This window comes from Bufo bufo, chromosome 4, assembly GCF_905171765.1.
Source record: "Bufo bufo chromosome 4, aBufBuf1.1, whole genome shotgun sequence".
Classification (NCBI taxonomy): Eukaryota; Metazoa; Chordata; class Amphibia; order Anura; family Bufonidae; genus Bufo; species Bufo bufo.
The window spans coordinates 27,665,421-27,677,487 of record NC_053392.1 but is presented as its reverse complement, the minus strand read 5'-3'; the positions used below and the strand labels follow the sequence as shown (position 1 = coordinate 27,677,487).

Here is a 12,067-nt window from a genome sequence, read left to right as displayed (position 1 = left end):
TGTTTCCTGGCCGTGAAAAAAATATGAACACGGATGCACACAAGATTGGCATCCGTGTCCGTGATCCGTGTCTGTAGGTTACTTTTATACAGACGGATCCGAAGATCCGTCTGCATAAAAGCTTTTTCATAGCTGAGTTTTCACTTTGTGAAAACTCAGAACCGACAGTATATTCTAACACAGAGGCATCCCCATGGTGATGGGGACGCTTCAGGTTAGAATATACTAAAAGAACTGTGTACATGACTGCCCCCTGCTGCCTGGCAGGTGCTGCCAGGCAGCAGGGGGCAGCCCCCCCCCTGTAGTTAACACATTAGTGGCCAGTGCGGCCGGCCCCCCCCTCCCTCCCTTGTAGTTAACACATTAGTGGCCAGTGGGCCCCCCCCTGTAGTTAACACATATATGGCCAGTGCGGCCGCCCCCCCCTCCCCTGTAGTTAACTCGTTGGTGGCCAGTGGGCCCCCCTCCCTCCCCTGTAGTTAACTCGTTGGTGGCCAGTGGGCCCTCTCCCCTCCCTCCCCCTCCTAATTAAAATCTCCCCCCTATCATTGGTGGCAGCGGAGTGTACCGATTGGAGTCCCAGTTTAATCGCTGGGGCTCCGATTGGTAACCATGGCAACCAGGACGCTACTGCTGTCCCGGTTGCCATGGTTACTTAGCAATTTGTAGAACCATTATACTTACCTGCGAGCTGCGATCTCTGCGTCCGGCTGGGAGCTCCTCCTACTGGTAAGTGACAGGTCCGGCCGGGAGCTTCTCCTACTGGTAAGTGACAGGTCCGGCCGGGAGCTCCTCCTACTGGTAAGTGACAGGTCATGTCACTTACCAGTAGGAGGAGCTCCCGAACGGACGCAGAGATCACAGCTCGCAGGTAAGTATAATGGTTCTACAAATTGCTAAGTAACCATGGCAACCATGATCTTTTGCCATGGTGTTGAATCATGTGATGGACCATGTGACGACCGGAGTGACATCACCACAGGTCCTTTACCCAGGTCCTGAAGAAAGAATACAGAAGGAGATGCCGGGCTGCGCTATCAAGTGGACTAAGGTGAGTTAAATTTTATTTTTATTTTTTTAACCTCTCCAGCGCTATTTTACTTTGCATTCTGTATTCAGAATGCTATTATTTTCCCTTATAACCATGTTATAAGGGGAAATAATAATGATCGGGTCTCCATCCCGATCGCCTCCTAGCAACCGTGCGTGAAAATCGCACCGCATCTGCACTTGCTTGCGGATGCTTGCGATTTTCACGCAACGCCATTCACTTCTATGGGGTCTGCGTTGCGTGAAAATCGCAGAATATAGAGCATGCTGCGATTTTCACGCAACACACAAGTGATGCGTGAAAATCACCGCTCATGTTAACACCCCTATAGAAATAAATGGGTCGGTATTCAGTGCGGGTGCAATGCGTTCAACTCACGCATCGCATCCGCGCGGAATACTTGCCCGTGTCAAAGGAGCCTAACTAATAGGGCCACAAAAGTCCTTTTAAGGACTGGTATAGGTGTGCTATCGATAGGTGTGATATACTGAGGGGTGTGATATACCTATAATATACTTTTTAACACAGAAAGTATATTATAGTGCATTTGTATTGTGCAGCAGTTGTGTGCGGTTTTGCTGCGATACTGCAGCCACAGAGAGTGCCAAACGCTATTGGAACAAATAATTTCTACTGGTGCGATATACCAGTTGCCCCCCAAAAAAACTGATTGAAGCAGGGGTGTTATATACCAATTATATACTTTCTATATAGTGCAGTTGGATAGTGCAGCATTTGTTTGCGGTTTAGCTGCATTACCTCAGCTACAGATGGTGACACTGTCCATGTTGTCGGACTATTTGTACTCTTCTACTAAGTATTTGGTGGCTGCAAAAATGGGCTGAAGGTTTTTCAGGTTCGCCTGCCATTAAAGTGAATGGGGCCCGCCACGAACTTGGGGTTCGCGAACATTTGATCTTAGGTCTTAGGTCTTAGGCAATGTTCATCCATCAATACCTATGAAGGGATATTATTTGGAATAAGGAGGAGATTTATTACAAACTAATAATCCAAATACAAAAACAGTTGGACTCACTGGATGATTAATTCCCAAAAAAAGGTACTAAAAGAGATAATAAACAATGATTGATATTGATATTGCCAGTGATTTTGAGTGGTGATATATGAAACCTAAAGATATAGAAGATCTATAGTACTAACAACTATTTTCCTCTTATGGTTCAATCACCAACTACTAACCGTTTAGACCATTTATCTACTTTCACTATAAGTTGGGACAATGCCACAATCTGAAGAATTATTATTAGTATAAAACACTCACCTAAAGAATTATTAGGAACACCTGTTCTATTTCTCATTAATGCAATTATCTAGTCAACCAATCACATGACAGTTGCTTCAATGCATTTAGGGCGGTGGTCCTGGTCAAGACAATCTCCTGAACTCCAAACTGAATGTCAGAATGGGAAAGAAAGGTGATTTAAGCAATTTTGAGCGTGGCATGGTTGTTGGTGCCAGACGGGCCGGTCTGAGTATTTCACAATCTGCTCAGTTACTGGGATTTTCACGCACAACCATTTCTAGGGTTTACAAAGAATGGTGTGAAAAGGGAAAAACATCCAGTATGCGGCAGTCCTGTGGGCAAAAATGCCTTGTGGATGCTAGAGGTCAGAGGAGAATGGGCCGACTGATTCAAGCTGATAGAAGAGCAACGTTGACTGAAATAACCACTCGTTACAACCGAGGTATGCAGCAAAGCATTTGTGAAGCCACAACACGCACAACCTTGAGGGGGATGGGCTACAACAGCAGAAGACCCCACCGGGTACCACTCATCTCCACTACAAATAGGAAAAAGAGGCTACAATTTGCACGAGCTCACCAAAATTGGACTGTTGAAGACTGGAAAAATGTTGCCTGGTCTGATGAGTCTCGATTTCTTTGTTGCAGTTAGCTACTGACACTTGCTACCAATTCCTCTATATTGTCTGTTGCTGCTATCTTATTGCTATTTATTATTATCTGTTGCTGCTATTATATTGCTATTTACTATTATCTACTGTGCCACTGCTATTTTATGTTATTTTTTTATGTTGTCATTTTAGTAGTTGATTGTATTACATTTAATAAATATCTCACTTGTTGGCTACATATATAGAGTGCCTGGTCTACTTTTACAAATGAGTCTCGATTTCTGTTGAGACATTCAAATGGTAGAGTCCGAATTTAGCGTAAACAGAATGAGAACATGTATCCATCCTCTGATGGCTACTTCCAGCAGGATAATGCACCATGTCACAAAGCTTGAATCATTTCAAATTGGTTTCTTGAACATGACAATGAGTTCACTGTACTAAAATGGCCCCCACAGTCACCAGATCTCAACCCAATAGAGCATCTTTGGGATGTTGTGGAAAGGGAGCTTCGTGCCCTGGATGTGCATCCCTCAAATCTCCATCAACTGCAAGATGCTATCCTATCAATATGGGCCAACATTTCTAAAGAATGCTATCAGCACCTTGTGGAATCAATGCCACGTAGAATTAAGGCCGTTCTGAAGGCAAAAGGGGGTCCAACACCGTATTAGTATGGGGGCACTAATAATTCTTTAGGTGAGTGTATATTATAGTATATATACTGTATTATTAGTATATAAATAAGAATATTTTTACAATTGTGTTTTCCCTAAATATTAAGGACAAACTGAACCTTTTCTTTTCTATGTCTTTTATATACTATAATATTATTAGGGATTATGTTATGTTTTTGTAGGGATATTTTGATATACACTTTATATTTTTATCATCAATTAGTTATTGATAGAATCAAGATCAGACATCAACCAATTTAAGATTTTTAATACTGATATTGATTTTTCTGATCCAATCGACACATCTTGGATTCTAATATATCATTGATTTGTCTGATCAGGATTAACTATCACAATTATCACTAATGTATATTGAATAGCATTTATACCATTTGTTTTACGTGTCTATCTTTTTATGTGCATTTTGTACATTTTTATTCTTGATATTTTTAATTCAAATAAATATACTATATTTCCCCCATGTCACGGAAGCACCACCAGAGAGAGATGGACTCCTCCCCCAGGGACAGGAAACACTTCCGTACCATACATCAGTGGTTTCCTGTCCCTAGGAAGCCTGGAGTGATTTCATAGCCTGGTTGGCTGTGTGCAGTATCTGGCTGGGGGACCTATGAAGCTATAAATCCCTGTGGTTCAGGGTAGCTAGGTCCCCCGTATGGCTCCCGGTGTGGAGCCGGTTCTTTCACCCCCAGCTGCAGGCCTGTTGTGCTTGTCACCCACCTCCTGCTCTCTCCGCCTGCTCCTCGCCACTGCCGTGGCCCGCTTGTAGTGCAGGAGGGGCCGCGGCAGTTTTATGACTCACCGCTTCAAAAGGCAGTCTGCTGCTGGAATGAAGGAGGGGTCCGGTGGTCCGGCGTGGTTGCGCTGGGAGCTCCGGTGGCCGCGGCCTCGTTGGAGGCAGGGCCTAAGTCACATGGGGCTGGGAGGAGGAGGGATGATGCCGGCGTTCGTTGGTGACGTCATACGCCGGCTCTCCCATTCTCAGAGCGGCAGATTTGAAAAGGAGTTCCTTTGGCTGCAGTTCTGCCTCCCTTAGGTGAACTGAACAGCCAGCGTCTGTGATTCAGCTTCCAGCAGGGGGTGCTTGCCCAAGAAGATGAGTGCTTCCAGTGAGGATACAGGCTCCAGAAGGGCTCGCTCAGAATCTTCTAGTAAGGATCCCATTTACGGTACCGTGGGGCAAGGTCGTGAGTGTATGTGTTTTTTTTGTGAATAATTTTTTCCCTGACCCTTAGTATGGTTACTGTTTTTTAGGATGAGGGTTCCAGGAAATCTAAGAAAGTTAAGATTAAAGAATGTGCCTTGTGCAAAGACAGTCTTGCTGCTGACTATAGTAAACCAAATTGTGTCAGCTGCACTAATAAGGTTATTGCACAAGAAACGCCTTCTCTACTGCTGCAGATACAGGACATGGTCAAGAACCAAATAGAAGCCTCCCTAAGAGGAGTTTTGCCAGCACTTATGCCACCTACACCTCAGCCGGCAGTTGCCCCTTCTGCCCAGTTTTATCTGATGTTGAGGAAGAGTGTTTTATTATGGCTCATTTGGACTTAGGTATCATCTGCGGCTTGTCTGACCTTTACTTCGATGTATATATTTATGTATATATGATGTTGCTCCAGCTATTTCTCTTATGTTTATGCAGTGGAGGAGTCTGAGGGGTCTTAAGATGATATGTCAGGCAGACCGTTGTTTCAATATAAAGATACGGATCAGTTGGTCAAGGCAGTAAAATCAGCTATGGGTCTGGAAGAGGCTAGAGAACAGAGATCTATCCAAGACAACATGTTTGAGGGTCTTGAATTAAAGAAAAGGAAAGTTTTCGCTATTCACCGGACTGTGTCCCAATTTATTAAACGAGAATGGGAGAACCCGGATAAGAAATTGTTTATTCCTAGGGCCATAAAAAGGAAATACCCCTTTGATGACACAGAGACCAGATCCTGGGATCATCCGCCAAAAATTGATTTGGCTATTGCCAAAATTTCTAGAAAGGGTTCTCTGCCCTTTGAAGATTTGGAGACTCTTAAGGAACCCATGGATAAGAAGGCGGAGGGGTTCCTTAAGAGAGCCTGGGAGACCACTGGGGCAGCTCTTAAACCAAGTATAGCAGGTACCTCAGTGGCTAGGTCCATGATATTATGGATTGACCAGCTCTCATCAGACATCCAGAATGACATACCTAAGGATCAGCTACTTGCCTCTATTCCCGCAATTAGGCAGGCAGCCGCCTTTTTGGCAGATACCCTGCCCTTCTTCTGATACCCTGAAGCTGTTCGCTAGGGCTGTGGCCTTAACTAACTCGGCTAGGCGGGCTCTATGGGTAAAGAACTAATATGGGGACCTTAGCTCCAAAAATAAATTATGTTCCATACCATGTGAGGGCGAGTTACTTTTTGGTTCGGTCCTCACAGATTTATTAGAAAAAGCAGGGGATAAGAAGAAAGGTTTTCCTCTTCCACAATCCTCAAGGCAATATCGGTCCTTTCGAGCGAAGGGAAGGGGGCCAGGATAAAGGTAAAAGCCAGTCAGTCTTTAGATGGAGGGGTTCCCGTAAAGGTAGCGGCTTTATGTTTAACCAGCCCTTCTCGTCCTCTAAAAAGCCCAGCCCCCAGTGATGGGGTCTTGCAGGTAGGTGGCAGGTTAAGAAACTTCTTGGCAGAGTGGCAGTTGATTTCAAGGAGTGCGTGGGTCCTAGAGACCATAAGGGATGATCTCTGTCTTGAGTTCATCAGCCTGCCACCTACCCGTTACATAGTTACAAAATGTCCGTCGGGTCCCTCAGGTCTGTCTTCTCTCGAGCTGGAAGTTTTATCCCTGATGAAAAAAGGGGTTCTGGTTCCAGTTCCAGCAGAGGAAGTAGGTCAGGGTTTCTATTCGACTCTCTTCCTTGTAAAAAAGCCGAACAAAACTTTCAGAGCCATCATAAATCTGAAACCTCTGAATCGGTTTCTCACTTACCATCGGTTCAAGATGGAGACCCTAAAGTCAACAATAAATCTGTTAACAAAGGACTGTTATATGGCATCTCTAGACCTAAGAGACGCCTACCTCCATGTGCCCATCCACAAAGACTTTCAAAAGTACCTAAGGTTGGCAGTTCATGTAAACTCCCATTTGTTGCACCTACAGTTCTGTGCCGTGCCATTCAGAATTGCCGTCGCTCCAAGGATCTTCACAAAGATCATAGCCGAGATGGCGGCCCGCATCAGAGAGGGGGGGTGGCATCTTCATCCCGTACTTGGAAGACTTCCTGCTGGTGGCAGAGTCCAAGGAAAAGGTACAGGATTTCCTAGTTTATACACAAACAATTGTGGAAAAACTGGGTTGGGTAATTAACTGGGAAAAATCTTCTCCCCTTCCTACAAGACAGAAGTTTTTTTTGGGGGGAATCTTATTAGATTCTGAGGTTCAAAAGTCTTTTCTTCCCAGACAGAAAATTGAGAATTTTTTTTGGTGCAAGAAGTCTCTTCTGCTCCCTTTATAACTATCAGGAAGGGTATGTCTCTGTTAGGTCTGTTTACCGCCGCTTTTCCTGCAGTTCCATGGGGTCAGCTGCATTCTAGGAGTTTACAATTACAGCTATTAGATTCCTGGGATGGTTCTCAGTCAGACCTGGATAGGAAGATTAAGTTGTCTAAAGATGTTATCTCTTTCTTAGTTTGGTGGTTACAGGAGGTAAATGTATCCAGAGGTCTGGATTGGAACCCTCGGTGTTCTGCTGTGATAACCACAGATGCTAGCCCCTATGGGTGAGGGGCGCACATGGGGGAGATAAACTGCCAGGGGTCTTGGGAACCGGAGTTTCAGACTAGATCCTCAAATTACAAGGAGACTCTTGCAGTTCTTAAGGCCCTTCAATCCTTAGCCCCTTCTATCAGGGGTAAAGATGTAAATATATTGTCCGATAATACCACTACTGTGTCCCTGATCAACAGACAAGGAACTACCAGATGTGCAAGTCTAAAGTCAATGTCTTTTCAGTTTCTCCTTCTGGCAGAATCTCAACTAAGTTCAATATCAGCGGTTCACTTAAGAGGAGACCTGAACCTGAGAGCAGACTATTTCAGCAGACACCGGATTCGTCAAGAAGAATGGAAGTTAAATCCAGAAGTGTTCCGGAAGATCTCGGCCTTATGGGGCAAGCCTCAGGTAGATCTTTTTGCCACAAGAGTAAACAGACAGGTCATCAGATTCTACTCCCTATCTCCGTTGGACAGACCTCTAGCAGTAGAAGCTTTATCTCAAAAATGGGATTGGGACCTAGCGTACACTTTTCAACCGCTGGCGCTTGTCCCCAGGTTCATCAAGAAGATAAAAGAAGAAAGGGCAAAAGTCATCCTGGTGGCTCCCTTTTGGCCTCGGAGGGCTTTGTTCTCCTGTCTAAGAGCCATTTCACTGGGGGATCCCTGGGTCCTTCCGGAGCTTCCCAATCTACTCTTACAGGGCCCAGTATGTCATCCGGAGGTGCTCAATCTCCATTTGATGGCTTTGCTTTTGAGAGGTTAACTTTAAAAGCTAAAGAATTGTCTGATGCCGTCATCTCCACTTTGCAAGCCAGAAGAAAAGAGGTTACATATAAGATTTATGTCAGGATCTGGAGAAAATTTCTTTCTACAATTAACCTTGCTTCCTTTGACCCAGGAAAACCCAGCTTGGCGGACATTTTGGATTTTCTTTAGAAATGTCTGGAGAAGGATTTGAGAGTGACCACTCTCAAAGTTCAGGTTTCTGCCTTAGGCGCTTTGTTTCGCCACAAGATTGCGGCTCATCCCTGGATCATCAGATTCCTTAAGTCAGTAAAGAGACTACAGTTATCCGTACTGATACGATCGCCATCTTGGGACCTTTCAGTGGTTCTTCAGTCCTTTATCTGATGTTCCTCTCAGACTACTAGTTCAGAAGACCGCCCTCTTGGTCGCAATAACATCGCCTCCTAGGATAGGAGAGTTAGCAGCCTTATCTGTCAGAGAGCCCTATACTCAGATCCTAGAAGACAGAATAATCTTTAAACCGGATCCAGCATTTCTGCCCAAAGTGGTCTCCGCTTTTCATATGTCCCAAGAGGTGGTGCTGCCCTCCTTTTGTTCTAATCCCTCTTCTGAGGGAGAAAGGTGTTTTCATATGTTGGATGTACATAGTGTTCTGAAGTACATAGACAGGAATAAGGACTTCAGGAAGTCTGATAGACTCTTTATTCAGGTGTCAGGGCCAAATAAAGGGGACGAAGTAAGAGGGGACACTATCTCTAGATGGATCAGGCAGGGCATGTCTACGGCTTATATTTTTGCAGGTTTGTCTTCTCCGGATAATCTGAAGGCCCATTCTACTCGGGCGGAGGCATCTTCCTGGGCGGAAAGGAGAGGTGCCTCCATTGACCAGATTTGTAGGGCGGCTACTTGGTCGTCACACACCTTTTTCCGTCACTATAGACTGGACGTGGGTTCCTTTTGTTCCTTAGCTTTTGGCCGTTAAGTGCTTCAGGCTGTGGTCCCACCCTAATTTCTTCTCTGGTATTCTCTCTGGTGGTGCTGTCGTGACATGGGGGAAAGCCGGTAATTACTCAATTCTGTTTCCTCATGGTCACCATGGGGCTTCCCACCCTTCTATCTTGGTTGTGCACAATTGTTGTTCATGGGTGTGGCAAAAAAAATAAATTGTTTAGCTATGTTCTTTTGTTGTTAAGTTGTATGAATTATTTCTGATGTTTACTAACTGGAAGGCTTCCTAGATCTCTGTAATTCACTTATGTATGGGACGGAAGTGCTTCCTTTTGTGCTCTAGGTTTCCTGTCCCTGGGGAAGAAGTCCATCTCTCTCTGGTGGTGCTGTCGCGACCATGAGGAAACAGAATTACCGGTGAGTAATTACCGGCTATTCTTCTACACTGTTCCAGATATAGTGTGTGCCATCCATATATACTTACATTATCCATAAATCACTGGACTAGCAAGAGGTTGTAGTGCTAACAGCTGATTGCTAGGAGTGAAACCCCCACTGATTTCATATTGACAAGTTATTAGGTAATGAATTGTATTCCAAAGTAAACCCCTTTAAACTTCATCCTCAAACCTTAATGGCTTTGTACACCTTTGGAGACATTTAGTCATTTTTTTTGTTTTATTATTGCATTGTATTCATTTTGAACAAACAATTTTTTTGAATTGGTCTTTATTTTAAAAAAATTGAACCGCTGTCTCTCAGCCTTGAGTTTCCCTAGTTCCATCAAGCAGCTCAGCTGACGTCTCCTTATTTCTGAACTTATAAACACTCATTATAGAAGTTAACTCTTTGACAGAACAGCTCAATATTTTTAATAAAGACCAATTAAAAAAATGATTTTGAGCCAAAATTGAGTAAAATACAATCATAAAAAATTTCCCCAAAGATACACATAGCCTTTAATTATAAAGCTCTATTGACTTTTCTTTTGAGCCAAATTCATAGGGTTCCATTCATCCGTTTGAGGCAAATAAAAGTGCTCTTTTGGCCTATGTTGGGCTGGCCTTTTACACATTTATTTTTTCTGTATAGAAAAGTCTACTGGACTACATTTCTATGCAGATCCTGAAAAAAAGTATGAAAAAATATAATGTGCGGTATATTTTATCTTCTATTAATTCGAGTAAATGGGCAATACTTGACAATGTATAATAAAGTCAATTCACCTGGAGAAATTTTGGATTCCAAACAATTGAGCTCTCATTTATAGGAAACCGATGATGACCATTGTCTTCATGGAAATAACCAACTGTTTGCTTCCTCACAGTACGGTTACTATATACATAATAATTTACCAGATCAAACTTTGACATAAAATTTCCTTTTTCATCAAGTTGAATAGAATCTCCAGCAGAAGTTGTAAAATGAACTCTTCTTATATATTGGTTAGGCTAAAGGAAATAGAAACTGGTTTGAGTCTGACATATTGGTTTCTGCTGTTAACAATACACTGCGTGCAGAATTATTAGGCAAATGAGTATTTTGACCACATCATTATCTTTATGCATGTTGTCTTACTCCAAGCTGTATAGGCTCGAAAGCCTACTACCAATTAAGCATATTAGGTGATGTGCATCTCTGTAATGAGAAGGGGTGTGGTCTAATGACATCAACACCCTATATTAGGTGTGCATAATTATTAGGCAACTTCCTTTCCTTTGGCAAAATGGGTCAAAAGAAGGACTTGACAGGCACATAAAAGTCAAAAATAGTGAGATATCTTGCAGAGGGATGCACCACTCTTAAAATTGCAAAGCTTCTGAAGCGTGATCATCGAACAATCAAGCGTTTCATTCAAAATAGTCAACAGGGTCGCAAGAAGCGTGTGGAAAAACCAAGGCGCAAAATAACTGCCCATGAACTGAGAAAAGTCAAGCGTGCAGCTGCCAAGATGCCACTTGCCACCAGTTTGGCCATATTTCAGAGCTGCAACATCACTGGAGTGCCCAAAAGCACAAGATGTGCAATACTCAGAGACATGGCCAAGGTAAGAAAGGCTGAAAGACGACCACCACTGAACAAGACACACAAGCTGAAACGTCAAGACTGGGCCAAGAAATATCTCAAGACAGATTTTTCTAAGGTTTTATGGACTGATGAAATGAGAGTGAGTCTTGATGGGCCAGATGGATGGGCCCGTGGCTGGATTGGTAAAGGGCAGAGAGCTCCAGTCCGACTCAGACGCCAGCAAGGTGGAGGTGGAGTACTGGTTTGGGCTGGTATCATCAAAGATGAGCTTGTGGGGCCTTTTCGGGTTGAGGATGGAGTCAAGCTCAACTCCCAGTCCTACTGCCAGTTTCTGGAAGACACCTTCTTCAAGCAGTGGTACAGGAAGAAGTCTGCATCCTTCAAGAAAAACATGATTTTCATGCAGGACAATGCTCCATCACACGCGTCCAAGTACTCCACAGCGTGGCTGGCAAGAAAGGGTATAAAAGAAGAAAATCTAATGACATGGCCTCCTTGTTCACCTGATCTGAACCCCATTGAGAACCTGTGGTCCATCATCAAATGTGAGATTTACAAGGAGGGAAAACAGTACACCTCTCTGAACAGTGTCTGGGAGGCTGTGGTTGCTGCTGCACGCAATGTTGATGGTGAACAGATCAAAACACTGACAGAATCCATGGATGGCAGGCTTTTGAGTGTCCTTGCAAAGAAAGGTGGCTATATTGGTCACTGATTTGTTTTTGTTTTGTTTTTGAATGTCAGAAATGTATATTTGTGAATGTTGAGATGTTATATTGGTTTCACTGGTAAAAATAAATAATTGAAATGGGTATATATTTGTTTTTTGTTAAGTTGCCTAATAATTATGCACAGTAATAGTCACCTGCACACACAGATATCCCCCTAAAATAGCTAAAACTAAAAACAAACTAAAAACTACTTCCAAAAATATTCAGCTTCGATATTAATTAGTTTTTTGGGTTCATTGAGAAC

General features: G+C 43.4%; 1 protein-coding gene across 1 annotated transcript in view; it reads right to left on the bottom strand.

The window, feature by feature from the left end:
* Positions 1–12,067, bottom strand: part of LOC120998923 (taste receptor type 1 member 3-like) — a 108,260-nt gene that overhangs the window by 27,770 nt on the left and 68,423 nt on the right. The window contains exon 4 of the mRNA XM_040429801.1: positions 10,291–10,515. Within this exon, the coding sequence (XP_040285735.1) occupies positions 10,291–10,515 (225 nt within the window). The remainder of the gene's footprint in view (positions 1–10,290; positions 10,516–12,067) is intronic.